The sequence below is a fragment of the Ctenopharyngodon idella genome, chromosome 9 (assembly GCF_019924925.1).
Source record: "Ctenopharyngodon idella isolate HZGC_01 chromosome 9, HZGC01, whole genome shotgun sequence".
In the NCBI taxonomy this organism is placed as follows: Eukaryota; Metazoa; Chordata; class Actinopteri; order Cypriniformes; family Xenocyprididae; genus Ctenopharyngodon; species Ctenopharyngodon idella.
Genome location: NC_067228.1, coordinates 34,025,257 through 34,051,185, shown reverse-complemented (window position 1 = coordinate 34,051,185; position 25,929 = coordinate 34,025,257). Strand labels below are relative to the sequence as shown.

The 25,929-nt window shown below is 36.9% G+C and overlaps 1 protein-coding gene across 2 annotated transcripts; it reads right to left on the bottom strand.

Moving 5' to 3' along the window:
* Positions 1 to 556: 556 nt before the first annotated feature.
* LOC127519165 (NACHT, LRR and PYD domains-containing protein 3) lies at positions 557 to 25,929 on the bottom strand. Of its 2 annotated transcripts, none has more exons than XM_051906680.1 (12): positions 25,781 to 25,929; positions 24,428 to 24,524; positions 24,075 to 24,188; positions 23,136 to 23,231; positions 21,206 to 22,933; positions 20,681 to 20,770; positions 18,470 to 18,643; positions 10,026 to 10,196; positions 8,894 to 9,067; positions 4,089 to 4,262; positions 2,391 to 2,552; positions 557 to 1,227 (listed from the first exon to the last, which is right to left on the bottom strand). In XM_051906680.1, the coding sequence occupies exons 2-12, from the start codon at positions 24,475 to 24,477 to the stop codon at positions 1,182 to 1,184; spliced, it is 2,979 nt and encodes a 992-aa protein (XP_051762640.1). In that variant the 5' UTR covers positions 24,478 to 24,524; positions 25,781 to 25,929; the 3' UTR covers positions 557 to 1,181. The 2 variants fall into 2 exon arrangements, with proteins under 2 accessions (XP_051762640.1, XP_051762641.1); XM_051906681.1 differs by having other exon boundaries at positions 25,791 to 25,923.

The window sequence follows — 25,929 nt, the reverse complement described above, 5'->3', positions numbered from 1 at the left end:
CTCAAGCGAGGACCTCTACATTCTGATTGGTTGCCGCTGAACCGCATCATAGCTAATTACCATAAAGTTGACCTGACTTCAACTCTGCTCGACACTCTCACCATCCAAGACGCGCCGCGCCGCTCTCATAGGAGCTCGCCGCCGGCTCACATTGAAAATGAATGACTTCCTGTCACTTTGACTCTCTTGCCGGTGGCGGTGTGAACGCACGGTTAAGGAAATGGTGGATTAACGTGGATTACAGGATTACTCTTAACTATGTCATCAATTACAGATAATTATTCATCATTATTGGATTACTGCTGACTGCAACTTTACCTTTTGGGAACATTTTTTTGTTTCAACTATCACTAAATAATATTGTCGTCATCATCGCCATCGGCTAATTTTTTCATTTTTTTTTCAACCTTCATTACTGTGTTAATTGGCACAAAAGCTTAACTCATTGACATTTATCTATTTTTGGTTTCTTGATTGTTTTTGATAACTTCCTTGCATATATTATTTTTGTTTTTGTTGTGTTGTGCACCGTAAATAATTTATATAAACAATACAATGGTATTTTACTGCATTTATTGGTGGCTTATATGACCATTATTGAAAAACATAACAAATATAGTACAAGCCTTAACCGATCCTACTCAGATGTGTAACTTAAACGTAGCAGTTACAGAACAAACAAATGTCAATAAATTAGACTGAACATGTAATCACTGCATTATGGCTTTGTCTCGCTGCACATGATTCAAATCTGAGAGCATTTTAAGATGTATTCAATCTCAGTCTGTTTCACAAGATTTTCTCTTCATCTGAGCATGAACTGTTTTTTTTGTTTGTTTGTTTTTTTCATAATCATGAAAAATCTTTCATTAACCTTTGTCTCCCTCTGCTGGTACAACACAAACACAAACATATTCAAGCTCTATATTTTATCTGTAACAAAATTCCAACCTTTTTGAATTTATACAGTGTGTTACAAATAAAAATAAAATTAATCTATAAATGAAAAACTGTAATTTGCTGTTTTTAAATAAAAGGCATTTCACTGCCACCTCATCATGTCTGTCAGAGGATCGTTGTAGTCTAAATGAAGTCTTAATTTATAACAGTGAAGTCATTGTATCTTCAGTCTCTGTATATTCTGTTGACTGTGAGTCTCCGTAGTGGATCCTTATTCATCATCAGATGATCATCAGAAGATCAGACAATGAAAATCTAATACTTTTCCTAAAATAAAACACAAACAGTCACATATGCAGTATGAGACATTTCTTCTGTCACATTTTTTCTTAAGAAAACTTAGCACTAACTAGTGGTGTAACGGATCGTAAAACTAACGGTTTGGATCATAATTCGGTTTTCGAGTCACGGATCAGATCATTTTTCAGATCAGCAATAAATAAATAAATAAAATATAGTAATGTGGGGTTTTAAGACAAATGTAACTTTGCTTAATTTAAAAACACTAAGTACTTTGATACAACAGCAAAAACTCCTAACTAATAAAGTTAAAACATCATTAAAAACAAGTGAACAGACAGTAAAAATAAGAAAACACAAGTTAAAACAGATAAATACTATAGAACAGTTACAAATAAAGTTTGTTCTAACAGTAGTATTCATGTACAGAAATGTAATAATATAAATATAATTGTAATCGCACTGCATGCATAGTGTTCACTGTATAAATGAAATATAGATTGATCATTGTTAAAGTTGTTTTGTTGTTTGACAATTAATGACAGTTATTTTTAGGCTGCAGTCACTAAATGCACGTAACCAATGTAAAAATGCACGACTGAATGCATGGAACCAATATGATGAAACACATCCGATTTCTTTCTCAAGTTATCTCAACTGTTTATAACTGACTGTATACAAGAATACTTGCCGAGATGGGGATTTTGAGATCATTTTGTGTGTGTGTCCATTAAAGCTCAAGGAGTCGCGAAACAGAGCTTGATTATATGTTCGCGCACCATCTGAAAGGTGCCTCTGTGAGCGAGCGTGCTTTGAGTGTGTGCGCACAGAAAACATGCGATTGCGAAATCTGCCTCTTCTTGCACTTGAATTGTTAAAAACAAACAACCCAAATCTGAGATTATCACACACATAGAGACAGTTAAAAGGTAAAAGCTGAAAATAACATTAATATTATTTTCACAATCAGTCACAACACTATGAGCAGAATTAAACCCATATTAAACAGTTTAAAGTTCAGAGGCCTAAAGAAACTGAAGATGAATTTAAGTCTCATTATCTGATGATCTCTGACAAAATATTCACACACACATGGTGTTACTGAACTTGGTACTATTTCCTTTTATTTCTAGTGAGTAAACAACCATTTAAACAATGAAAATATGATGAAAATTGTTAACTATTCTTACATATGTATCCCCAGTTTATACTCCAGATCAGAGAGAAGCTTCTCTCCTGACTCTCCTAGTTTATTCTCAGACAGATTCAGTACTCTCAGGTGTGAGGAGTTTGATCTCAGAGCTGTAGCCAGAGCAGCACAGCCTTCATCTGTGACGCCACAACCCATCAACCTGTAGAGAACAATGACAGTCTTCAATCTCTCAGATCAGGGCGGGATTTCCCAAAACCTTCTTAATTCTTAAGTTATACTTTAAGCTGTACCTTAACATTAATACGTGTTTCCCTGAAATGTTCTTAGTTAAGTATACCTTCTGTAAGTCATTCGTTTGTATGGTTGGTCTGGACCACTCTTAGCTATACCATCACTGTTAGTTATCACTGACAGTTCACACTAGTGGCCACCACTGTGCAAAAAGCTTCTATATATCTCAGTCTATGCAAATATAATTCTGATGTTGTAATACTCCCAATGTTCAGTTAGGCTAATTGAAGTGTTTTTATGCAAAGAATAAATTTGTCATTACACTGATGGTTGTTAGCTTTTTAATTATCTAAAGGTACATACTACACCAGCTGAGCAAACCATTAGGCAGTAATGGCCTAGGAGTCTATTTAAAGAGAATTATTGTGGTGGGGAGTTTGGTCAAACTATGACAGCCAGTGATACAGTGAATAGTTGTGCTAAATTAAAGACGACGCAATTTAGTGTATGGGCACTATTTCATCCATGAAAACTTTAGTCCCCTAACTACCATGTCAGAAACTGCAATTCTTAAAAAAAAAAAAATAAATAAATTGCAAATTCAGCAGCTTTTAGATCTTGTTGGTCCAACTCAGGCCAGGCTCCACGAGTGGGCAAAAGGGGGCATCGCCCCCTCAGATCTGATTTGTGCAACCTCAGTTTCAATTTGTGCCCCCTCCACCCCCGAAACGGGAATGATTTTAACCCTTTGACGCATACGATCACACCGGTGGGATTAGAACATTCAGTGCGTCACTGCTAACTTGCTTTAGCGCTGAGCCAGAGACAGACACATTCAGCGCTTGTCGTATATCACAACTATTCAGTGTTTTCAACCACATAATGTCTATTTAAATGTCTGAAATCTAAAATAAACATCTGAATGAAGTACTAGGCTATATAAAAAAGACATTTATAGTTTGTTACATTCAAATTCCATACACTGATGTCTGTGGAAGCTGCAATAATAATCCTTTCAATTATATAATTTGATGAACTGTTTTATTCATATCAGATAAACATTGTGTATGAAATATTAAAGTTTACTCTATTCTTCTCCCAGTTCACCGGCCATTTACTTTTATGTATTTTGGGGAAAATTTCGTAAATTCGTCAGCTCTGAATTGTGGTGCAAACTCATCGTGCGACAAAACACATTCACCTCTACATATTTGACAATCGGAATATATCATATAATTCATGATATAGTTAACAAGTTTGTGAATATTTTGAATAAAAAAGGAAAAACAAAACAAACACGGTAGGCATCATATCTGTCATAGTGATATCTTGAATTATTGATATTATTATTGATATCTTGAATTATTTTGGCCATGATAATCATATAGTGAAAAATCTGATATTGTGGTAGCCCTGATTCAGGCGAACCGCACACCATTTCCCCCAAAGGACATTTATCTACATATTAATCCTTATTCAGTCTTTATGGTAGAGATGATCTTACCACAGTTCCTCCAGATTACAGTGAGGATTCTCCAGTACAACAGAGAGCAGCTTCACTCCTGGGTCTCCTAGTTTATTCTGAGACAGATCCATTTGTCTCAGGTGTTTGGGGTTTGATCTCAGGGCTGAAGCCAAAGCAGCACAACCTTTATCTGTGACACCACAATCAGCCAACCTGTAGAGAACAAATGACACTCTCTTCACTCTCGCAGATCAAACATAGAGACCTCATTATAAAAAGAAACCAAAAATAAGCACTAATAACCATGTTTGATGTAATTGAGTTTGGTAACACTTTATTTTAAGGTGACATAGTTACATATTACTGCATGTTCTTACTCTAATTATAAAAGTAAATTATGCATAGTTACAACTAACTAACCCTAAACCAAACCCTAACCATAACTCTATAGTAAATACATATAGTTAATTAATATTACTCAGTACTTATTTGAGAAAGTACAATGTAACTACGTCACCTTAAATTAAAGTGTAACCATGAGTTTTACTGTTATCTGCATGTGTGTTTGATAGGAAAAGCTTATATTAACACTGATAAAACAAATTAAAATGTATATCACATCAAATAATATGGAAAGATGATTACAGCAAAAAGATGAATGTGATGGTCATTAAAGATTCTGATATACTCATGGTGAAGTTCTTTTCATTCTTTGCTTTGGGGTAAAAAAAAAAGTTTTAAATAAATGATCAGCGATATACTGTTAAAGAATATTCCAGTGCTGCCCACAATGATGAGAGCAATGTTTAGATGAATATATTAATATGTGCTGCACGCTTTCCTCTGAATAAAATAAATGATAGCAGTGAGAAAACAGCAGTTAAGACTGATCGTAGCGATGTGGATATGTTTGAACGAGCTCTGCAATTCAGCACTCCAGTAAAGTCACCTCACATTTATTTATATACCTCTTTATATTGTTTAAAAGGAGCAGCTTTACAGTATTAAACATGAAAAAAAAAACAGTGTCAGTATCTTTTTCTATTAAAATTACAACTTGAATTTCTACTATAAAGCGGTGCTCCAGTGTGTTCATTTTTTAATTGTGGACGTCCAACCTTGAGGGACTGAACAGAAGTAATGAACTGGCAAAGATTTCCATTTCAAAGAAGGCAGAGCCTCAGAGCCACACCCACCTATTACATCATTGACTATTACACCAAAAATGATAGGTGTTTACCAACCAAAGCAAACTTTTCCAGAACATTCACTTTGTCAAGCTGTTTCGAACTACCGAAACAAGCACAAAACTAACTTTGTTTTGGCCTGATTTTGGTCTAAATGACATACACCAGTTCATTCAATTTCGCTTGAAGTAAAAAAAAAAAAAAGGTAAAAGATGGATGTGATGGTCATTAAGGATGAATTCATCTCGTTCTTCATGTATAGAAGTCCTGAGTGTGCTGAGGTTGAGTGTGTTTAAAGTAAAGACTGTTGAATATTGATCTTTCCACCTTACTGAGGAGCAAGCAATCATTTACAGATCAATCACTCAGCTCAATTCAAGAAAGAGAGACTGAACACTTGAACACAGCAAAATATTACTTCTTGTGACCGGGATTTAGATTTACCACCAGTAACACAGTAGGAGGTTCTAATTACTTTGTTAGTTCATTTACTGATTTTGAATAAAACAATTTATACTCAAATGTCAGGGGTGCACATAACTGGTGCACAGGTGCACATGTGTGGTAAAAATAAATGATGCGTACCAGAAAACGTGGAGGGAAGCACTTTTGAGTACCTTCATATTTGGGACAGGGACACGGTTACTTACAGGATTACTTACAGGATTTTTCTCCATCTCTGGTAAGATAGCAATCATGATGATAAGTGTGTGCATTAATTATTAGGGGTGCAACAGATCGCAGTTGATCCGTGATCCGATTAACTGCTAAGTTTAACCATCCAAATGTGAAAGTTTAGCATTTGGACGTGTTTTGTCATGCCAGTTTACACATTCAAACGATTTTAACCCTTTCACATGTAAGTTTAAAATATTCTGTCTAAACCCCCAGCATGAGTTTTTCAAGGTGATCATTATTTAGAACACATCACTTTATTGTTTCCATGGTGACGCGTCATTGTGTTACGTGACACACCGCAGCCACAATAGCGCTGTATGACTGATGATCTGCTTTTAATTTTTTCCTTTTTTATTCAAAATATTCACAAATTTGTTAACTATAGCATGAAATATCTGATATTCCGATTGTCAAATATGTGCAAGTGGATGTGTTTTGCTGTTTAAACACCTTTATAACAATCGTGTTAGATGAGCTATATGCACAATGGGCGCCGCCATGTTAGTTTGCGCCGTGCACAGAGAATCGAATCTGTTGGATTTACAGCACGCGAATTCATCCACTTCTCCCAGAATACATGAAAGTAAGTGAACTGGAAGAAGAATAGAGTAAACCTTAAAGTTACTTACACAATGTGTATCTTACATGAATAAAACGTGTTGTATAATTATTATGAAAAGGATTATGTATTGTAAATTGATTGTAAATGTATTGTTTTGTTAGTACTTATGTGTATTTAAATGTCTGGAACCTAAAATAAACATTCTGCAACTGCATATTTGTGATACATGAAAGGCGCTGCGCGCGTCCGTCTCTGGTTTAGTGCCAGCCAAAGCTCACAAGCACATTTGAATTTGGCAGTTTATCATGTGATGCACTGAACGTTCTAATCATACCAGTGTAATTGTACGCTCCAGGGACCAGCCAAGACTGATCACACCGGTGTGATACAAAATTTTGTAAAAAAAAAAACCCATCTCGGCAAGTATTCTCTCGGTTATTAAGTGAATGGTTGAAAAAGAAACCGGATGTGTCAATGGTCCACACATTCGGTCTTAAAGTGACAGCAGCCTAATATTCCTGCTGTTGTCTGTGTCATGAGTGTTAATAAAATAAAAACAAAACATCATCATCATTTACCATGTTCGAGAGCAAAGAAAATAGTGAGGAGAGCAGTCAGGAGGAAAGTGATGATGACAACTTGTAGGATAAGAGTGTTGTGTAAAATTTGAGTACCAAGCAGCATCTCCAGGTGCTCCCTTGAGAACCAGGCCAAAAAAGTTATGTGCACCCCTGTCAAATGTTGTCTCTGAAATTAATTGACAAGAAACAGTCCCGGTTTTCAGTGTTCACAAAAAAAGTAAAACAAATTTTGGATAAACAAATAACATTCACAGAGCTGGTGATACAATTAAATCTCCTAACAGTTCTACATCGCTTAGAGTTCAATTATCTCTGTGATACCCTGTACCCTTGAGTATCACAGTCCACTTGTGTGCAAAAATCTGAAAATCAGAAATATGATAGCATTTTCAACAGTGGGAATAATAATGATGAGCTCCTACATAAGACCACATTCACTTCACAATGGCAGAAATCTCCAACCTTATGTTATACACACCGGATGATATCAAATACTCTAAAATTTCCATAGAGTACACGTCTCACTTGCACTGCTCACTGCATGTCTCACAAAATGTCTGCATGCGTAAACTCATGTGCATTGTCTCATACATATTGCCACCTGTTGCTAACTCCATAGAAATACAGGTAATCGCTGTTTTTTTCTGTCTTTATAATTCACATCTAAATCAGAGACAACAAATAGACAACATGGCAGATGTCAATTTAAATGTATGCCAGAAGTGGGTTTTTTTTTTTTATTAAGAATTAAAAATAAGTAGGCCTAAAATATAATAAATATTAGTAGCCTATTATTAATAAGATATAAGTCAAATATAATTAGAATTAAGGCTGCAAGCAGCGATGAAAGGGCCCTCACACCTGGGGCCACCACCACCCAGTGGCCTTAGTAAAACAGTGAATAGTGGGTGACATGCACGTAAGTGAGTAAATACAGTTGAAATATGGCAAAGTCATTTCGACATGCCACACTTCCTGCTGCCAACAGTTTGCACTTTGACTATTACTGAATATTGCCATGTAGATGTCTTCTAAGACTATTATCAATCATGTGAAGTTTGGAGTAGATCAGACATTGTTTGCCTGAGTTACAACAATTTCCTGTTTCGAGGTGTTGCATGATTTAACGTGTTTCTAGTATGTTTGGTACTTCATGGCATATTTAAATGTGTTTCTGGGAGTGAATTATTGTGCAAAGCACAAATACTATGAAAACAGTTTCAGTTATGACTTTTTCACTTGATTTAGTCTTAGTTTTGTCTCAAATACAATGTGATTTTCGTTTGATCGAGATCTGGCAGCAGCAGCACATTTTTCCTCTTGGGTGAGTGATCCACTCACAGCTTTTCCAGCGCATGGAATCCCCCATAGGTCAGCAAACCAATGAGAATGTTGGACAATGATGATGATACATAACAACAGAGCAAAGGCGCAAAAGCTGCTGTAGATCCGCATACCTGGAATCCTCTGTAACTGGCAGATTTAAATAAAATTACCGTCGTTTGGCAAATAAATAAGTTACGGACAGTTACATACGCATTACCAACATTTTGTCATGTAGGCTTAATGATACGCCTCAAAAAAAAAAAAAAAAAAAAAAAAATTTATAGTAACTTATAGTGTTAATGTTAATCAGCGAGTCCACGAATGGCTTGGGTATGCAGAGCATTATATGGACCGCACACCACTGTGGTGGTAATGTCGACTTTCAACTGTTTTATTGTAATGAATGTAATAAGTGTGATTCCCCTATTCCATTATGAAATGATTTAATGAATAAATTAAATTATAAACTTCACAGTGACTCAGTTTCATGTGTGTCATGTATGAACTTACTCTAGACTCTCCAGTTTACATTGGGGAATTTCCAGTGCAGTAGAGAGCAGCTTCACTCCTGAATCTCCTAGATTATTATTTGACAGTTTCAGTTCTCTCAGGTGTGAGGGGTTTGATCTCAGAGCTGAAGCCAGAGCAGCACAACCTTCATCTGTGACACCACAATCTCCCAACCTGCAGTGAACAATGACACACTCTTCACTCTATCAGATCAACAGAGACTTATCAAAGAGAAACCAATAACATTACATTACGTAGATCACAAATCTACTTACCTTTAGGACACTGACAATAAAGATGGATAGTGAGATAGAGGAGCTCTCCTCAAGAAAAATGCTTGCTACACACAAACAATTTCATTGTGTCGGTAGTTGATAGCCAACCAACTGCAGGCAGCCAGTATCTAGCTCTGACAGCATCACAGGGAAAGCCATGCAACACCCTAGAACTCTTACACCATGGACACAAATACCTGTGACCCATGAACGCTTCTCTAAACTACTATGTGATCTTACAGTTTGAAGCATCTGTCATAGGAAAGCACCATGTGCTATCATGAATAATAAAGAGAAATGTCTTCTCATAAGATAATAACTTGCAGTCTCATTAATAATTTTTTTTCTCTTTTTTTATTTATTTATTTAATCAGGGACAATGTGTCATCATTGTACTATAGTGTTTCACCACGTCAATATGTGACATTGACACAATGTAGATTTTAATCAAGGAAAAACATCTCTAAATTATACAGTTTTCTCCTACAATTAAAATTAATGGACTGCCTTAATCCTAACTGTGTTGAGATTGAGTGTTTAAAGTAAAGAGTAATAAATGTTGAATGTGATTAAAAGTGTTTTAAAGTGTATACTGCAGTATCACCTTAATGAGGAGCAGTTCATGTGTTCAGAATGTGTTTAATCAGAAAAATATTAATTCTCTTACATCATATGAAGAGACATGATATTAAATTGATGAATGGTAATTTGATCACATTGTTTCAATAGTTTTGATTGTAATTGATGTAATAATAGTTTGTTTTACTAGCATTTTTTCAATTTTGATGTTACTTTATGAATTACTGAAAATGCAAAACTCAGTGACTGTTTCATGTGAGAGTCACGTATGATCTTACCCCAGTAGTTCCAGCTTACAATGATTCTCCAGTCCAGCTGAGAGCCGCTTCACTCCTGAGTCTCCTAGTTTATTAAATGACAGATTCAGTTCTCTCAGGTGTGAGGGGTTTGATCTCAGAGCTGAAGCCAGAGCAGCATTACCCTCATCTGTGACACCACACTCACACAACCTGTAGAGAACAATGACACACTCTTTACTATCTCAGTGGCCCATATATTTTTTTAACCCTTCGACACATATGATCACACAGGTGTGATTAGAATATTCAGTGCATCACATGATCAGCTGTTAAATTCAAATGTGCTTTCGAGCTTTGGCTGACGCTGAGCCAAAGACAGACGAGCTACTTGTCACATATCACCAGTGTTGGGGAAAGTTATTTTGAAAAGTAATGCATTACAATATTACGTTACTCCCTTAAAAAGTAACTAATTGCATTACTTAGTTACTTTTTAAGAAAAGTGATGTATTACATTAATTTTGTCTTACTATTTCTCACCTAGGCTGGGCTTGTTTTTTTTTTATAACAAAAAAGTTCTATTTTTGGGCAAATGTGAAGGCTCTTTCTGTTATGGACAGATACTCAGAGAACACAGGAGATGACGATGAATGACGTTTCCATTACATGTAAACGAGACTGGACACTGGAGTGAGGTGAGGTGTGTGCTTAAATAGTCTGGTTGATGAGTGTGCTGATTGGAAGCAGGTGCACGTGATCAGTACTCTGTTGAGGGAGTGCGTTGTGATTGGTTGGTGATGGAGCCTGGCGGGTCTGTGACACTTTCACATCAAATTTGAAATCATAAGGCTGAAGGAAATGCAAATTCAAGCATGTACAGTAGAGGGCGCAAACCTTTCAGCTGTGCTGCCATTCTGGATTGCAGAAGAAAAGGATGCAGGAGAAGAAAGTTTAACACTTACTTCAACAATAAAAAAAATGCTTATGGTTTTAGTGAATCATTAAAGGTCCGCAGCAAGTACATTGGTCAATAAATTGAGATTAAATACATTTAAAAAAATGTGTTTTATTTAACATATTTGATTATTGGAGGTTTGCATAATATTCTGATTCTGCATTTCACTTATTTTATTAATTTTGAGGAGTATCTTTTTTGTGCAAATAAGATGAATAAATGCATGCTCACATTTAGTTTAGAACTACAATAACCATTGTGTTTACACACAAAATCTCTGCACTTACTGCTGATTCCTGTCAACATGGGGACAGAACTGTCAGTCAATAAATGGGAAAACAAAGTAACTTGCATTACTATGTGACACATAAGAGACATGTTTTACTGCTCTATTTATTACAATGATTTTATGTATAATAGAGTCTTAATTGGTATACATGTTTTCTTAGTCCATTTTATTCCTCCTACTATTTTAAGTGTGTGTATGTCTTTAAAGAATACATGGTTGGCCTGTCATGTGACCAGTCACATGACAGGAAGCAGGAAATACACCTGTACAAAGAGAGCAGCATGGCAAACAAACTGACTGTCACGAACAATCACTACTTACCTGGACTGTGAAGTTTACAAACTGTTGACTTACCTTTCCAGGCACAACTCCAAGTTTTGGATTACACTACTCTGGCATTATATATACACTGGTGGACACTCACATTGGGACTTATCAGCACATTAGGATTCTTGGACTGTTTTAGGGTATGGTGAATTGGACTGTTTGATTTTAAAAGCCTGAGTTTTCTTTGGTTTTATTGTGTTGTTTTAAAGTCTTATTGTAAATACACCATTCTTATTTAAATTTATTTCTGTTTTATGTCTCATTCTTTTAACACCTAAATATCTCACACAGTAAAATCTGACCCCATTTTAAATTGTGTAACCCAACCAATTTGGCTAATCGTTACAACTTATTTGTAAAAAGTAACTCTTAACTCTGATATTTTATTGTAAATTTAAAAGTAATGCATTACTTGAAAAAAGTAATCTGATTACATAACTCGGGTTATGTTATGTAATCCCCACTGCATATCACAGCTATTCTGTGTTTTCAACCACATAATGTTTATTTTAGGTTTCAGACATTTAACTACACATAAGCACTATCAAAAAAATAGTAGAAGGTCAACTTTCATGTATTTCAGGAGAAATGGGTGAATTTACATTCATCGCGTGTTCAACTATCATGATCATTAAAGGTTTTTAAACAACAAAACACATTCACTTATTTCGCGTATTTAAAAATCAGTTCATGATATATATCATATTTCACTCAAAATATTCAACAAGTTTGAATATTTTGAATAAAAAGAAAAAACGAAATAAAAGCGATACATTTGATATACAGCACTATTGTGGCTGCGGTGTGTCACATGACAAGCCTGATGTATCGCCATAGAAATAATAAGGTGATATGTTCTAATATAACGGTCACCCTAAAAAAACTCATGCTGGAGGCTCAGCTAGAATCATTTAAACTTACGTGCGAAAGGGTAGAAGAATACTAATAAAGTATCTCTGTATGTTGTAATGTAGCTAATATTCATCTAATCATGTTCAAACTGACAGTGTTATATATGGAGACAGACACAGAGAAAATATTAATTTGATCGACATAAATGTGATTTAAATGAGATTCCTCTTCAGTTATCAGAAATTATTCATTTTAATTGTTTCTGCTCCTCTTTTTTCATCATTGTTTATTGATAGAGTTTGTTTGTATACTATTTTTTTATTTCATTAGTGTAGTTTTGCTGTGTGTAAATAGGTCTCCAATAAAGGTGTGTGAATGATGCAGTGGTGAGGCCAGAAATTTTTAATAGGTGAAATAGACCTCAATGCCTATTCTAAAATTACATCATTTTACAATACATGGGATAAAAATAATAACAATTAAGATTAGTTAAATGTGATTTATTGCCAGCCAACAGGTTCATGAAAACAACAAAATCCATTCATAAATAAAATAACTAATCTGATAACCATGTCTGTTGATTTCTTGAACAAAATGGCCAATCAGAGGTGTTTAAGTTAGAATCCACTCACTGCTCAAAGTCAGAGTTTTCGTCCAGTGCTGAGTTCTGCACGCTGGTAAAATCCTCTCATTATAACAGTGTAGACATTATGTAAATAAGAGATTTAATGTCTCGAATCCATCAGATCCCTCAGTGCTAAACTCCTCAGATCCTCCCATTCATTCCCTTTCACCTTAATTCTGATCACCTTCTCTCTGATCACCTTCTCCCTGATCACCTTCTCCTTTTGTCAATTATCACAGATTACTATCCACCATCTCACAAACACTCATTGTCTGGTCTGGTTGCTAATACCTGTGACTCACCCAACTACTTACCTGCAATCCGGTTTCCCTCCATCTTGATCATCATCCTCAACCGCTCTGCAGTCTCGGACCATCTGCCAGTCACATCGGCCCATTCAGTGACCTTCTTTTGCACGGCAGAGGATTGCAGCAGCTTCCTACTGCAATGCTCCCTTCTCTTTGAGATGCAGCCGCAGTGGTTTCCAATGGATAAAGCTAAGGTAGCTTATATTATCTCTCTGCTTACAAGCCAAGGATCAAGCTGGTCCCCTCACAAGATCGCTAGATGCCTTCAAAGACCATTCCAAAGAGGTGTTTGGCCAGTCAATAAATGAACTTTCTGTCCATGACTAGCTGTATAAATTACGTCAAGAAAAATCTTCAGTGACTGAGTATGCTCTGCAATTTCGCACATTTTGGCAGTGGCCAATGGTCGGAATGAAACAGCTTTAATTACTGTTTACTGCCAGGGTCTCTTACCTCTACTGTGGCTGCAGCTCTTCATGTACTGCCTGCCAACAGAAAGTTTTTGCCCTGAAAACCCTGCCAGTTGCCCAAGCCAACCCAGTACCCGAACCTTTGCAAATTGACTCATTATGTCAATCGCCCTCAGAGAGACAGCAATGCATCCAAAACCACTTATGCTTGTACTGCAGCGCCAAGGGGAATCTTCTTTATGACTGTCCCATCAGACCGCCAAGATATCTGGTGAGTGCAGTCCAAATTCAACCGTACATCTCATCATTAACAAACATGACTGCATCAGTTATGGCTGCTACCCTGTCTATTTCAGCCCAAGCCCTAATTGATTCTGGCTCAGCGGGGAACTTTATATTAGGGAAACTCCTCTGTTGTCTCAACCTCCCACAAATCCATTGTCAAGAAGCCCTAAACATCCACGCTATCATGGGTAATCTGCTGGGAAAAAGAATCATAACTCACTGCTCCCCTCCTCTGACTCTTAGCGTTAGTGCTGGAAGGATCTATCGTCAACATCAACCTGGGACACCCGTGGCTTCAAGTGCACGACCCAAACAGATCCTGGAACACTGGAGTGATCTCTTCCTGGGGAATTTTAAATTATGTCTTTATGTACCCAAAGCTTACCCATCATAATGATCAACTCACCATCGAGAGTCCTGTAAGCCTGTAAGGTGGAGATTCCAACCGAATACCGGGCATTCTAGGATGTGTTTAGCAAGCAATTGGCATCTAAATTACCACCTCATCAGCCATGAGGCTGTGCTATTGAGCTGTTGCCTGGGGTCCAGTTACCAAAGAGCAGAATCTACCAGCTATCCATTGCTGAGCAGAAGGCCATGGAGGAGTATGTATAAGAGGCACTGCATCTAGGATACATCCACCCTTCTACATTCCCTGCCACTTCCAGTCTCCTCTTCATGGCAAAGAACGGAGGCTTGTGGCCTTGTATTGACTATCACACCCTCAACAAGAACACCATCAAATACTGGTATCCACTTCCCTTGGTCCCGTCTACCTTGGAGATGATGAGGGGTGCCTCCATCTTCTTGAAATTGGACCTGCGCAGCGTGCATAACCTCTTTCAAATATGGAAGGGGGATGAGTTGAAGACCTCTTTCATAACACCCATAGGCCACTACGAATACTTGGATTCACCATATGGCATGACCAAGTATTCACCTTCCGTTTTCCATGGATTCATGAATGAGGATTACCTACATTGCTTTGTGACCGTCTACATCGATGACATCCTGATCTATTCCCGAAATGAGGCAGACTATTCAAATCATACTTATCTGACCATTATCAGTTTGTAGCAGTAAACAAAGAGATGTCATAACGATCACAAGTCACAAGAACCATTGCTTTTCATTCTGTACATGCTACCCTTGGGAGCTATCTAGAGGAAGCATGGTATTAGTTTTCACTGTTACGCTGATGATACTCAGCTCTATATTTCTTCACGCCCTGACAAAACTTACCACTGACTAGTAATTTCCTACTACTAAATTCTGAAAAAAAAACCAACAACAACAAAAACAGAGATTCTAATTATTGGACCAAAAACCTCTGCACGTAATAACCTAGAATTCTGTCTAACACTTGATGGCTCCTCTGTTAAGTCTACGTTGTCAGTTAGGAACCTGGGTGTGCTCTTTGATACCAATATTTAATTTGAAAGCCACATTTCCAGCATCTGTAAAACCACATTCTTCCATCTTAAAAATATATCTAAACTATGACATATGCTCTCAGTGACAAATGCGGAACAGTTAGTTCATGCGTTCATGACCTCAAGACTAGATTGTTGTAATGCTCTACTGGGTGGTTGCTCTGCATGCTTAATTAACAAACTCCAGCTGGTCCAAAACGCAGCAGCTAGAGTTCTTACTAGAACCAGAAAGTATGACCATATTAGCTCGGTTCTGTCAACATTGCATTGGCTCCCTATTAAAAATCGTATGCATTTTAAAATCTTGCTAATTATTACAAAGCACTAAATGGTTTTGCTCCCCAGTACTTGAGCGAGCTCTTAACGCATTATAGTGCTTAACGTCTTTTGAGATCTCAAAATTCTGGTTGATAATACCTAGAATATCAAAATCAACCACAGGTGGTAGATCCTTTACCTATTTAGCACCTTTGGATCAGTCTTCCTAGCATTGTTCGGGAAGCAGATACACTCTGTCAGTTTAAATCGAGACTAAAAACACATCTCTTTAACCTGGCATACACATAGCACATTTTCAATTTCTATTTTCAAATCTGTTAAATGATTGTTAGACTGCATAAATTAGGTCAGCCAGAATCTGAAACACTTCCTATAACACCCAATGTACTTGTTACATCATAAGAAGAATGGCATCTGCATTAATATTAGTCTCTATGTTTATCCCGAGCTTTACCGTAGTCAGCCGGATCCGGACCGTATCCAGATGGAGGACCTGCGCCTAAACACAGGCACATCGCTGAAGTGCCAGCAGAGATTGTTCCAATTAGACTAACCCCTGTGAAGGCCTCATCGACACGACAGCCAGTGGCACAGATCCTCAACAAACCCATCTTCATACCAGCCTGATGAATCTGATCTTCAACTAGATGGAACTGGATTAAATATTTTGAATGTTCTGATTCAGTCTAACTTCTGACCTGTAATGTTTCCTGAATCATACCTTATGCACTGTTTTGTTTGTTGGCCAGAGGAGAACTAGTCCCCCTGGCTGGTTTCTCCCAAGGTTTTTTCTCCATTCTGTCACCTGATGGAGTTGGGGTTCTTTGCCATTGTCGCCTCTGGCTTGCTTAGTCAGGGACACTTAATATTCAACAATATTACTGATCTGCCTGCATTGTCACCATTGTATGCGAACTGAACTGAGCTGGACGATGACAACATTTTTTTTCTCCAGAGCTGCTGTATAGATGAACTAAATTAATAACAAATTATTTTTACAAAGGAAATGAATCAATACTGAACTTACTTGAGCTGGACAATGACACTATTTTCTTCTAGAGCTGCTAAACATGTAGCCAAAATTATGTTTCCTGCTATTACTGTAAAGCTGCTTTGAAACAGTCTGCATTGTAAAAAGTGCTATATAAATTATGGTGACTTGACTTACCAACACAGTACTGTATAGCACCCACCTTCCATGTGTCCCTTCTTAAGCCTTACCATCCCTCTCTTGTCCCTCTTCCCACAGGGTCTAGTGCTGCAGTGGAGCCTTCTCCTCCCCTGTTGTTAGATCAGCGATTCTCAACCTTTCTGGGCCAGCGCACCCCTACCCATTATCTAGGACCCTTACCGCCTTCCCACCAACCCTAATCAATTCAATTATAGTCTAATTGTCTTCCTTGAAAATTAATGTTGATTATTATTCTGTGCTTGTTATACTTAGGCCTATTATTGCACTACCATTCATATGTTTGGGGTCAGTAGAATTTTTTTTATTATTCCACAATAAGTGTATTAATTTGATTTACAAAGTTTAGGTGTTGGTGATTTTCACTGATATAGCCATTGGCGATGTCTTTAAATTTCTGTCTGATTTACCCTGTTGCTTCAAAGGTTAAAGAGACTTGTTAGAAAATCCTGTTTAGGAAATATCCATAGTGGAATTTTTACAGAAGAGGTTTTCAGTTTGTCTTTCCTTTCCTGAAACTCATAAAAAGCTTTTTTTTTTTTTTACTATACTGTGATTTTACATCAACATTTTGGTAAATGATTTTAATTAGTTAAATCTTAGTTAGATCTTGCATAGCTGATATCAGTTAATAACAAATAATCTCTCTGTTTATTTGTTGAATTCAGAATAAGGTTTACCTTATTTTTTTCTAGAGAAACTACAGTTTATCTTTCCATAAGATTAACTTGTAACTGCCAACATCCAACTCATTCACTTGCATTTATCAATCTTTTTGCACTTTATCCATTCAGTAGTTGTTAGTTACTCTTGTCTATCCCTTTGTTAATAAAATCCATTTATTACTTGTGTCTTCTTTGTGTTGATAATACAGTAAGAGGCTCTACAAGTTAACGATATCTCACAAATCCTTCAGATTGGTCAGATGACGAACTTCTTGTTTATATAATTGTAATTCAGTCAACAATCTTCCATGATTGTTCTTTATTGTCAAGGTGAGACCCATTGGCTGGTGCCCTGGAAATATTGGAAGGAATCATCTGACTCAATATTAATACAAAATATTAATATTAATATTTAAGACCATAAATAACTAAATTTGTGGGGCCTTGTGTGAGGCTAATCCAAAATTACTACAAAGATATTGCTTCCAGTGTTCTCCGAACGCCCCCGTTGAGAAACGCTAGTGTATGTTGTTCACACCATCCTTGACTCCAGATGACGAGGCGGCCGACAGAAATACCTTATAGGCTGGGAAGGCTATGGACCGGAGGAGAGACCTTGGGTTGTGTCACCCTGGCCTTATGTAGCATTGACACTGATGTAATGTGATGATAATGAAGGTGAATGTAATCAGCTTTAGCTTCAGCTACCAAACACATTAACTGTGATTATGTTGAATTTGATTCATGAAAAAAACATGTTAATTATGATCCAAAACACTCTGATTTGGTCTCACCATAAATTATTTAAAAAACATGTCTCTCTGAGCACCAGATCATGTGACTATCTAATATATAAATTATCTTACCACAGTCTCTGCAGTTTAAAGTGAAGATTCTCCAGTACAGTAGAGAGCAACTTCACTCCTGGGTCTCCTAGTTTATTACCATTCAGATTCAGTTCTCTCAGGTGTGAGGGGTTTGATCTTAGAGCTGAAGCCAGAGCAGCACAACCTTCATCTGTGACACCACAATAATCCAAACTGCAGAGAAAAATGACACACTGTAACAAACTTGGCTTGCAACCTTAGTAAAACAGTAGTTACTTAAAAGTTCAGATAACTCACAAGGCATGAATAGCCGCGTTTCCAATGTTGGGCCAGAAGCGAGCGTGCTAGTGCATGCCAGGGCCAGTCACATTTCCACTGTAACTTCCGGGGCTTTCTCGGGGCCAACGGCCAGGGTTTTTTGGCCCGCCGAATACCTTGATCCAATGCGGGCCAGCTCGGGCTTGAGGAGTGGCCATGAACAGAGGCAGAGTTTACCTGAGTCAGGAGACGGTCAACACCGTTGCTCATTTCCCACGTTATTATATCAGGCTACCAGCTAATTTCAACATTTAAGACATTTTAAACAATTTACAGCTCAAAACTCACTTTCAGACACCAGAGAGTGTTTGAAATAACTTCTTTGCGATCCGATGGGGATTTTGATCACCGTATGAGGCAGAAATATACTTATATGCGATGCTAAAGGCTACTTATGCTAATCATCGCAATAATAAATACACACGTTTATTGAAAATACTAGAAACTGCTTGAGGACCATAGACAACTCATATATGATTATAATTGTGTTTTTTTTTTTAACTCGTATAACTCATAACTGTTGTTTTCTTTCTCATGAGCTCCCTCTGTTGCTCTGGCTGAAAGGATAACAATATAGAGACACGGAGAGATCGCTCAAACCTCCTCAGATTGCAATTATCCCATAATTTAAAGAAATTCATAGAAATGCTCAGAAATGTGACATAAACGTGATATTTTATCAATAATATTCTAAATGTGTAAGCCTTTGGACTTAAAAGCCTTAATGGAGTTGTTTTGTGCATTCTTGTGATCGTAAATAAATGGAAGCAGGTGCAACCGAATATGTATGTGTTGTCTTATTATGTGAAATGGTAAATATAATTTACATCCAGCTTGACTGATGTGCATTCCTGACAAATTCATAAAATACTGTTACTGTAACATTTTTTATTGTAAATCATTGGTCAAATATTGATGTTGAAATCTTAAGTAAACACCAAACGTTCGCTTCTGTCATGCTCATTTTGCGATCTAGTTAGTTTTCAGCTGGTGAAATGGTGAGGTTGTGTGACGTCGTTCTATGGAGGCGTATTAAGGGCGGGTTTTAGGGAAGTACTGTGGGGCTACTGGCCCGACAGTGGAAATGCAACTTCATTTTGGCCACGGTGCTTGAGGTCCGAGGCTATTGGCCCAGCACGGCACGTTGTTAGCCCTGGCTCGCACTGGCCCAACAGTGGGAATGCGGCTAATGAATAGGGGGAAAACTGTATCAATGTTTGAAAGAAAACAAAAACAGGCAAAAGAATGTTTACAAACAAATTATATTGATAACTCAATACTCAAATCAGAAAAATGAACACTTAACCGAGAGTCCTTGATTAGATAGTCCATGCGTGAGAAGTACTGTCCTTATGCATAAGTCCTTAATCTTTGAGCCCCAAAAATGAATAAAAACATCAAGAAAAAAAGGGGAAAAATCCAATCCACTAAACATGATGAAATATCAAAAATAAACAAAATCCCAAGTCTTCCCTTGAACCTCAATGGGCAATTAATCCATAAACTACTTCAATGAAGAAAACTAAAAACACCAAGCTGTAAACAGTATTGAAAAACAGCTAACTCCCCAAATGTTCTGTTTGGTTCAAACAGGTTTTTATAACATGCATGCTGCTGTGCTAATTGGCTTGGCATTATCTACTCCAGTAGGCCTTCCTGTTCCAAAGGTGCTCTGCTGTCAAAATAAAAGTCAACTTCTCCATCTACAGGAAGTTTCTGCACCAAACATAAAAGTCCCATTTACAAAAGACAGAGAACTTCAATTAGGGCCTAAAATCAATTGAATCATACATCTACTTTTCTTTTCTTTTTTAGGTGGAGGCTTTAAAAGCTGAAGTGTGACACTCATATTTTTTGTTAAAACATTCATTTATAATTAGGTAAAAATGTAATAATGTTTTAACAGTGATGATTGTTCTCAGTGTTACTTACTGAACTGATCTAGTTGCTGTAACTGCAGGCAGCAGCTTCTGAAGAATTTCATCTGCTGTATTTTGTGCTTTCAGGGTGACAGATGCATCACTATTTGAAAATAAAAAATAAGTTAATTATAAATGCTAATAATAATAATAATAAGTAAATAATAATACATTAAATACCTTCCTAAATTCCTAACTATATATATATATATATATATATATAAAATTACAATATGCAATAATATTTTTTTTTTATTTGCTTTATTAATTTCTAAAAATTTTGTTTATTTATTATTGTGTATAGTATGTGTATGTGTTTTTTATAGGGTTTATATTACAGTCTGTAGTCTGTTGTCCTGTTTTTATTGTTATATTTTGTGAACTGTGAGTACTTTACTGTCGTCTTGTATTGCTGCTAATGCGCTTCAATTTCCCATACGGGATCAATAAAGTATCCTGCAGGATTACAGATTTCTGTGCTTGTATTTCTTTGTTCATAATGTTTTAGACTGTAATGAATTGTACTCAATGTACTTACCATGTTTCTTCATTTCCAATTAAGTCGCTCAGCCTAAACTCATGCATTGCCTGATCCGAGGTCATCAACACAAAAACTAAAGCTGACCACTGAGATGAGGAGAGTTTCACATTACGTAATCCTCCAGAGCTCATATGAGGTTCAGCTTCATTCAGTAGTGAAAGATCACCCAGTTCATTCAGGCAGTGAAACAGATTGATGTATTTATCAGGAGAGGGATTTTCCCTGATCTTTTCTTTAATATGGTCAACTGTTTTCTTATTGTTATGAGAGCTGTTTCCTGTCAGTGTCATTAGTTCTTGTAAGAGAATCTGATTAGACTTCAATGACAGACCCAAAAGGAAACGAAGGAAAAGGTCCAGATGCCCATTTTTACTGTCTAAAGCCTCGTCTACAGCTTTCTGATGGAGATCAGATAGTGAAACTTTGTCTCCATTAGTTGGTTTGGTAATCTGGTCAAACACATTGATGTTATTGTTTATAAAAGAGAGATGCACATATATTGCTGCTAGATGTTCCTGAATGCTCAAATGAACAAAGCAGAAGACTTTCCCCTGATACAAGCCCGAATCCTCTGTGAAGATCTGAGTGCACAATCCCGAGTACACTGATGCTTCTGTCACATCAATGCCACACTCTCTCAGGTCTTCCTCATAGAAGATCAGGTTGCCTTTCACAAGCTGCTGATAAGCCAGTTTCCCCAGTTTGACAATCATGTCTTCATTTTTCACTTTCTTCCCATAGTCCTTCTCATGTTTGATGTTGGTCTGGATGATCAGGAAGTGTGTGTACATTTGAGTGAGAGTCTTGGGAATCTCTCCAATCTCTGCTTCACTCAACATCTTCTCTAGAACAGTGGCTGCGATCCAGCAGAACACTGGGATGTGACACATAATAAAGAGGCTCCTTGATGACTTCAGGTGTCTGATGATCCTGTCGGCCAGACTCTGATCACTGATTCTCTTCCTGAAATATTTCACCTTCTGTGGGTCACTGAAGCCTCGTACCTCTGTCATTCGATGGACATATTCAGTGGGGATGAGATCAGCTGCTGCTGGTCTGGAGGTGATCCAGATGAGAGCAGAGGGAAGCAGATTCCCTGCAATGATGTTCGTCAGCAGCACGTCCACTGAGGCTGATTCAGTCACATCACATAACCTCACATCGCTCTGAAAATCCAGAGACAGGCGACACTCATCCAGACCATCAAAGATTAATAAAACTTTATACTTATCACTGAATATTTCCATTTCTTTTGTTTCAGGGAAAAAGACATGAAGAAGATCTGAAAGACTGAGTGTTTTGTCCTTCATCAGGTTGAGCTCTCTGAAAGGAAGTGGAAATATGAGCTGGACGTCCTGATTCTCTTTCCTTTCAGCCCAGTCCAGGATGAACTTCTGCACAGAGACTGTTTTTCCAATGCCAGCTACTCCCTTTGTCAGTACAGTTCTGATAGGTTTGTCTTGTCCAGGTAAAGGTCTAAAGATTTCATTGCATTTGATCGGTGTGTCCTCTGTTTCTGCTCTTCTGGACTGTATCTCAATCTGTCTCACCTCATGTTCATTAATGGTATCTCCACTTTCACTATCTGTGATGTAGAGTTCTGTGTAGATCTCATTCAGGAGTGTTGAGTTTCCCTGCATTGATATTCCCTCATACAAACACTCAAACTTCCTTCTCAGATTTGATCTCAATGTGTTGAGGACTTCAGCAAGTTTAGAGTCATGGCTGTAAGATTAAACCCAGATTATTATACAAGTTAGAGAATTAAATAGCCAAAAATAATAAAATTAATTATTTGTTTGCTGTATTATGGTACACAGAACATCATTAGGTTTCTGAAAGGTTTCAATAATTAATCATGTGTTTGAGAGATGTATGATATGCATTGCAACACCTAAAATTAAACAACAAAAAATATACATTTTACCTGAAACCAGGATACGTGATTTCATTAAAGTCCTGTGGCTGAATCGCAGGCATGTACACAATTTTGTTTTTAACTGGTCTGGATAGAAGATTTGACCTTAAATCAGAATGAAGATGGTAAAGAATCAGACACAATGATATTGATGTAAGTGTGCCATTAACTGAGTAACATACCAACAGCTTTTACAGTGTGTGAATTCAACAATGCAATATATAGAGCTTTGCACAAGGATATAATGATAATCATTAAAGGGTTAGTTCACCCAAAAATGGTGGTACAGTGGTTCAACTACAGTGGTTCAATCTTAATGTTATAAAGTGATGAGAATACTTTTTATGCGCAAAAACAAAACAAAAATAATGACTTTATTCAACAATATCTTCTCTCCCCTGCCCTATGCTGTTTACATTCAGCGCTTCCAAGTTCTACGTCAGAACGCTGACTCAGTATTGGCCGACGCTGTAACACATGAGAAGCATGACGCATGCGTGTGCTGCTAACGCAGGAGCCGGCTAATAATGAGCCGGTGTTCTGACGTAGAACCTGGATTCTTGTCGCTTCATAACATTAAGGCTGAACCACTGTAGTCACGTTGACTGTTTTAAAAATATTTTTACTACTTTTCTGGACCTTGAATGACTGTAATTAAGTGGCTTTATATGGGAGATAAAAAAAACTCTCAGATTTCATCAAAAATATCTTAATTTGTGTTCCGAACATGAACAAAGGTCTTACAGGTGTGGAACGACATCAGGGTGAGTAATTAATGACACAAATTTCATTTTTGGGTGAACTAACCCTTTAACAGACTCCAACTTGCAGGATTTTAACTTTTTGAATTTTGAATTTTTTGGTTCAAGATAATTACACTGCTGTATATTAATAACAATTTCATAAAAATCAAATACTATAAGCGTATATTTTATAGAAATAATATACCTGAGATGAGGCTGTGTGTTTCCACTCTTAAATATTGGTGGCTCAAACATAGAGCAGTTACTCTTCATAGACACACAGCTGGACTCTGGGTTTGAGCTCTTCTGCTGGACTGACCTTTACAGAAGAGATTCAGTTTAATCCTTTAAAATACTATGTTCATTCTTTATGATAGGAACCATATTAATATAAACACATTCATCTTTCATCAAAAAGAAACTTTATGATCTTTTTATTTAATATTTCATATTAGTATTAAAACAAACAGACAAAAACAGGCTACACATTTTTCTTTAAACTGTTCCTGTGATCTCTGTGTGTGTGTTACCATATTTAACAGTGTTTGTTCAAAGTACCTGCATCCTGGAGAACAATCTCCATCTCTGGATCCTTGTGAATCACCCATGATAACGCTACAGGTAAATCTGAGGAGTTTGATCTCCTCCACTGACTCTGAATGAAAAAACATTCAGACACACAATTAAATGATTAAATGAACTGAACAACCTTCATAATTTAGCTGAACATATCTTGAGTGTGGGAGAAAAAGGATCATGTGACTGCGTTAACTATAACTCAGTAATACATGTTTGACATATACAGCGGATAAAATAAGTATTGAATATGTCAATTTTTTTATTATTATTAAACACGGTTCCAATGCAGCAATTCACAAAATTTTGAACAGACACCGATATTAACTTATTAAGAAATCTAAACAGACAAAGAAATCATAATTTTACAATCCATAAAAAAGCTATCTGTAATAAAGGAAAATGACTCAGGAAAAAAGTATTGAACACACTAAGTGAATTTATTAGTTGATGGAAAAGTCTTTTTTGCAAGGCGCATCCTGTATGACCACGCTTGAATATAAATCTTGAATATTCTGGGGGTCTCTCTTGTGAATTTTGATCTTCAGTTCCTTCCACAAATGCTCTGTTGGGTTTAGGTCTGGTGATTTACTTGGACATTCTAACAACTTTATTTTCTTCTTCTGGAACCAATTCAAACCCTCCTTTGCAGTGTGTTTTGGATTGTTGTCCTGGTGGAAGGTCCACTAAAGTCTCATCTTCATCATCCTGATGGATGGCAACAAATTAATCTCAAGAATTCCCAGTACATTGCTCCATTCCCCATACCATGATGCTTCCACCTCAAAAATATCACTGTTGGTATGGTATTTTTAGGGTCATATGCAAAGCTATTTCTCCTCCAAACATGGCATGTGGTTTTGTTGCCAAAAGTTTGATTTTTGTCTCATCTGACCGTATTAAATTCTCCCAGTAGTTCAGACCTTTCCAAATGTTGTGTAGAAAACTTCAAATGAGCTTCAACGTGCCTTTTCTTCAATAATGGAGCTTTCTGTGGTGAGCATGCATGAAGGCATGCATTTCCTTTTTTGTATTGATTTCTTGAGCTAATACCAATGTCTGTTCAAAATTTTATGTAAATTGCTGCATTGTAACTTTGTATAATAAAAAAAATGTTAACGTATTCAATACTTATTTTCCCTTGTGTACCGGCACTTCCGACATTGCACATATGAAAGCCCACCGCACCCTCCCTTCTTCAGGAACACGTTTTGAACAGAGCATCAAAAGTGCTGGCACTTTTATTTTTCCACTTCAAGCACTGCAAACAATCACTTAAAATATCCTCCAGAGATTCATATGACTACGAGGAAGTCACCACACATGAATACTCACCTTGACTCACCTCGAACTTTTACAAGATACAGGTTCTCAAATCCTCCAGCTTTAACATCATAAACTACACAGAAATTCCTTCATAGACTGTGATAAATGTTTCTATTAAACTCTATTTAACCCGCTTAAAATGGCGACAGGGAACTATA

Excerpts from the sequence above, each read along its gene's own strand:
- LOC127519165 (XM_051906680.1), bottom strand. The coding sequence starts at position 24,477 with ATGGGTGATTCACAAGGATCCAGAGATGGAGATTGTTCTCCAGGATGC. Across the intron at positions 20,771-21,205 it reads ATTGGAAATGAAGAAACATG|TGATGCATCTGTCACCCTGA; the intron begins GTAAGTACATTG and ends ATTTTCAAATAG. Across the intron at positions 1,228-2,390 it reads TATAAACTGGGGATACATAT|GAAAAGTATTAGATTTTCAT; the intron begins GTAAGAATAGTT and ends GTTTTATTTTAG.